The sequence below is a fragment of the Octodon degus genome, unplaced genomic scaffold (assembly GCF_000260255.1).
Source record: "Octodon degus isolate 3935 unplaced genomic scaffold, OctDeg1.0 scaffold00098, whole genome shotgun sequence".
Classification (NCBI taxonomy): Eukaryota; Metazoa; Chordata; class Mammalia; order Rodentia; family Octodontidae; genus Octodon; species Octodon degus.
In genome coordinates, this window is record NW_004524674.1 from 178,314 (window position 1) to 183,837 (window position 5,524).

Genomic DNA, 5,524 nt, shown 5'->3' on the forward strand with positions numbered 1-5,524 from the left:
GAGAAAACAAAAAAATGCTGTTAGGATCATTATGTCAGATTTGCTGAGCTACATCTTTAAGGAATGTAGTCATGAACAAGAGGAATCCTTTGCTAACAGTTTATAAACCTTTCTATCTATATTTTGTTCTTAAACAAAAAAAACCCTCTTTATCACTTAATCATACTATTTAGAAAAAAATTCATCTGAAGTTTGTCTCATACTAAATTTCTAACACTAGTCTACAGAATAGCCATAACTATGAAGTAAAAATCTATTCTTCTTTTATTTTAAAGTATATTGTTTTATTAACAAATCAGGCACCCACGTCTGTACAAAACATCTGTAAGTGCTGAAGTTATCACACTCTCAAGTTCTTCAAAATATTGAATTCTAAATATTGAGACAGTTACAACTAGACAAGGTTTCGTCTTGTATACTACTAGTCCTCCACACTCTCAAAAAAAATTTAATTTATATAACTGTGTCCAAAAGTAAGTCAAGTGTGCTCAAAACTCAAGTGTGGAATGACTGCATCCACCACTGCCTTTCTCCAATGAGACATCTTCCTTCTCTCATCTGCCTTTGGCCCACTATTTTAGAGACCAAATGCCATGCTTTCAATTAAGTTGCAGAGTTCTGATGAAGAAATATTTGAAATTGCCAAATAGTCTGTATAATCAAGACCATGTTGAAAGATTTGGTAATAGATGATAAAGGAGATGATGACACAGTTCCTCTACCAAATGTTAATGCAGCAGTATTAAAAAAGTTATTCAGTGGTACACCCACCACAAGGATGACCCTCCACCTCCTGAGGAGGATGAGAACAAAGAAAAGTGAACAGATGATAGCCCTGTTTGGGATAAAAAAATTCCTGAAAGTTAACCAAGGAACCCTTTTTGAACTTATTCTGGCAATAAACTACCTAGATATCAGAGGTTTTGTTGATACTACATACAAGACTGTTGTCAATAGTATCAAGAGGAAAACTCCTGAGGAGATTCACAAGACCTTTAATATCAAAAATGACTTTACTGAAAAGGAGGAAGCCCAGGTACTCAGGGAGAACCAGTGATGTGAAGAGAAGTGAAATGTGCCTGTAAGGATTGTTCCAAATACTAGTGCACTGCTTAGTTTATAATTGTTAATTTTAGACAACCAATAGACAAATGCAGCAGCAAAACAACTGTATTAGCATAATATTGTCCTCGTTGCATGTGTGGTTTACAGATTCCAAACCAATGGCTGAATTTCTTCTAGTCTGAGCAAAAGTTGCTGTTTTTCTTTACTCTGAGTAAAACTGAGCTATGGGTTCTCTGTAGAAAGTTGACATTTTGAGCTTTCCCTTTTTTTGTAAAGTGATTTCTGCCTAGGTTAACTTTCTGCCTGGACCTCTGCCTATGTCCATTTAACTTTAGTGAGCTTTTAAACGTTGATATTATAAATAAAACAACTTGCAGAAAGTTTTTTGCAATAGAATTAACAAAATATTATCTTTATTCAGAAGTTGGAAACTGGAAAAAGGCTACTTAAAGTAACTTCCAAGTGGGGTTGTTTAGAAAGTCTTCCAGCCTCCTAGAGTCAAGCAGTATCACTGGTGTATATTAGCCTGCATGTAGCAGGACTCCCTTCGTTGGACCGGAGGACTTGTCTGATTTGTTTTTAAATTTTTAATCTTCTCAGCTTTGAGTAGGTTGCCTAGAGACTCAGTAACTACTGACTCTGTGGTTTGGGGGAGAAATATAACCAGACAGTTTGTTAGCTTTTCAATTAATGACAACACTATTCATGAAAAAAAAAAAAAAAAAAACCCTCATGTGTGCTTTGGGAAACAAGGAGTTAAAATCTTTTGGAAGTTAACTTGGTATACTGAGTATGAAAAGCCTCTGTTGCTCTAGTTCTAAGGAAATACTCTCCTTTTCCTAATAAAGCTTTTGGCAGAAGACACACTCTGTACACAATAAACGAGGTGAGTATAGACAATAATTCCTGAAATTCATTAACTCTCCTATGCGTTAGTCATTTGGACATTTAACAGAAACTTGATGAATGTGAAATGTGCTTCAAAAGGCTGACCTGTTAAAACTCCATAAAACAAACTTCAAAATGCAAGTCATTTGGGCCAGCTACAAGTAAATAACTGAAGCTGCATTTCCACAGAGACTAGGGCAAAGGACAGAGAAAACTACAAATCAGCAGGAGAGAAACAAAACACAGAAGTGTTAATAAGTCACTATGGTTACTGCTCTTAAGGTAGCAATACAACTGTCATCCCTTTACCTTTATGTGTATTTTCACAATCTCTACACTGTCTGAAATGTTCAGTGTACACTGATGTGAATGTAAAATCAAAAGCTACAGGATCTTTGTCTTAAGTTAGACCAGGAATTTTAATGTACAACCCTAGATTTTGTAATTTTCTTTGTGTGTCCCTGCATTATATCCTAAAATAGGATAGAAATTGGTTTATAAAATGTTATTAAACATCCATATAGTGTGTATCCATTGAGTACTTTGCTTGTATGTTCCCTTCCTAAACACCGTACTGACAGTGAATTCTGAAAAAGCAAAACTATAACTTCAGAGAAAACCAAAAATAACCAAAAGACACCCTGTTGTCCTGTGAAAGACACTGAACTTGATCAGAAACATGAGCTTTAATCTTAATTTTCTCTTACATAGCTGAGAAAACTTAATCAGGTTACTTAACCTCTCTTTACCTCTATGATGCAGATGTCAATAGTTAACCCATTCTGTTATATAATATGGATAGATAAATAAACTGGGTAAATGTTTGTGGAAGAATATTGCAAATTAACTGCCCTGAAATTTTAATCAATCACTCTTTATGTACCCCAGCATTACTAATATATAGTATTTTCAGCACTTGAATATACTGACTTTTGGGGCAATTAAGCATGAGATAAAATCAGACTTAGAGTCATTTTCCAAAGGTCTGTAATTGTTTAGTGTTCTGGAATATTCTCCTAATAAGGCCCTGTTTGAATACATTCTGGTGGAGAGCCGCTGTTGGCAGCACATGAGGCTGTCTACACGATCTCACCTGAGGTGTTAATGTATGTAGTATGTTCCAAGATATTGTTCAGGCATTACAGAGACTTTCATGCATTACTAAGGCTTGCTTTTGCTTTGGCATTTAGGCAGGTTTCTTTGGAGGCTGACACAGAATTACCAGAAAGTTCATGAGAAAAGAAAGACGTTTCAAAGTAGCTTTTAAAGTCCAAGTGATCACTGATTGAGTTTTTGTGTCTCTGATTGTGAAAAGGCCTCCTGAAAGAGGAGGGGCTGGCTCAAGAAATGAGTATCTGCCTTTGGCTGCTTAAAGAGGAGACTTAAATGTCCTCAGATCTTGAAAAGTGCATCTTTTGGGAATTATAAATGTATAAAACCTTTTAATTATAAATAATCAGAAAAATCCCCATGGATAACATTCTAGCTAAAGGGAAAACAATCTCAGTGTTAGTAGAACAGGCTAATACATTGTTGTACTTAGTTCTACTGACCATCTGAGGGAGTTAGATGTTAACAGCTGCATCTCTAGTTGATCTTTGCATATTTTAATCCAAATACGGTAAAGGGCAGGGCTACAGAAGTTGGTGTCCGTATAATAAACAAGGCTCAGAACTTCTAATAGAAAGTTTTAAAAAGATTTCACTCAGGGGAACTCAGTACTTTACCTTTTGGTTAAATTCTCACTTAGATTTAAATTACTAAACTTTTCTTAGGAAATTAAGCTTCTTTTGATCTTCTGTCTTCTGAATTGCAGATATCAGATAAAAACTCCTGGTAAAATGACTGAAAAACCTATTAAAAAGATTGCTATCTTTGGAGGAACTCACGGGAATGAGCTAACAGGAGTATCTCTAGTTAAACACTGGCTACAGGATGGCACTGAAATTCAGAGAACAGGACTGGAAGTAAAACCATTTATCACCAACCCAAGAGCAGTGAAGAAGTGTATGAGATATATTGACTGCGACCTGAATCGTGTTTTTGACCTTGAAAATCTTGGGTAAGACTACTTTTCATATTGTGTGTGTGTGTGTGTGTGTGTGTGTGTGTGTGGCATGACTGTGGGAAAAGTGATAGGAGTGAAAGAACATATATGTGTGGATGATAAATAACCATGTTCACATGTATAATGGCTCTACGGAATAAGAGCACTTTTACTTTCAATCATGTTTAATCATGTTTGTAAATTATGCAATTATCAAAGCTGTGTATTCCCATGGTCTTTTGTAAATGATTTAACATACTACATTTCTCTTAATTGATTTGCCTTTTTCAATGTATTCTATACTAAACAGACAGAGACAATAAGAAAGATTTTTAAATCATATTTTTAAAGATACAGATTTTAACAAATTTTGTTTGGCCACTGTGATTGCACACATATGTCTTAGCTTTCTAAGAAATTCACTACTATGTTTGAAATAGTACATAAAGTTCTAGTTGAGAAAAATGTGGTGTTTCCATCCCTATTTATTGAATGAGTCAGTAAGTACCCACTGGCAGAAAACAGCAGACCACTGTGTGTGTGAAAATAGTGATGACACCATTACCATAAATGAGAATAATAAGAGCTAAAGAAACTTCCCCTGAGCTTTGACTTTGAACTGCAGCTGATTTATAATATAGCGTGTATAAGCATAATATCCTGGGTGGGCCCTTACTAATCACTTTTGCCCTTGTTTATAGCATAATAGTGACTGCTAAAAGTGCTCCTAAGCTTATCTTTTACCTAAAATTATTGTCAAACACTTGTTCTCCTGTACCAAGTACTATGAGAAGACAAAGGTGTGTGCAAGTAGTTGGTTTTTACCTTCTATGAGTTGATAGCCCACTGGCCAACATATGACACTCACAGAAACTTGCAGCTGTACAGCTTTATGTGTTCATTTTCTTATAAATGTGAATTTGAGTTAGAAAATTCCTTAGGTTTAATCTCATCCCAGAACAAAAGATGAATACTACTTTTAATACAAATATGTTCATTTTATGGAATAGACATTTTTCAGAACAATTTAAAATAGTCATAGTTGTGTATCAAATAATTTTACTAGCAGAAATTTTATTTTATGAAATGCTTTATCTTCATGACGGAGGTTATGTAACAACACAACCAACATTTATGACCTTAAAATAACTATTAACTAACCTGTACATTACAAGTAGAAATTTGCTCAAGAATAACTTTTAATCGTAATATTAACTTCCCAAATAAATTCATGTTGTGCCTCCTATTCTCAACACTATTTGGAGGCTAGACGGTTCTCTGTCAAGGTAGTTACAAAAATTTATGAGATAAACTAATTAATTTCCCCTTTCTTCTCTTAAATGTATTCCTTTCGTGTATTTTTTGTTGTTGTTTAAGATAGCGTCTCACTGTGTAGTGCAAATTGGCCTTGAACTCACTTTTGCAGTCCAGGCTAGCCTCAAACTCATGGTGATCCTCAGCCTCCCAAATGCTGAGATTACAGGTATGTGTCACCACACCTGGCTGTTTTCATATATATATATA

At 34.9% G+C, this 5,524-nt stretch overlaps 1 protein-coding gene and 1 pseudogene across 1 annotated transcript in view; both read left to right on the forward strand.

The window, feature by feature from the left end:
* The first annotated feature begins 667 nt into the window (after positions 1 to 667).
* LOC101563034 lies at positions 668 to 1,057 on the forward strand (annotated as a pseudogene).
* Positions 1,058 to 3,628: 2,571 nt separating this feature from the next.
* Aspa (aspartoacylase) overlaps positions 3,629 to 5,524 on the forward strand; it is a 24,080-nt gene continuing 22,184 nt past the window's right edge. Inside the window, exon 1 of the mRNA XM_023723466.1 lies at positions 3,629 to 4,015. Coding sequence (XP_023579234.1) covers positions 3,795 to 4,015 — 221 coding nt within the window. The 5' untranslated portion in view covers positions 3,629 to 3,794. The remainder of the gene's footprint in view (positions 4,016 to 5,524) is intronic.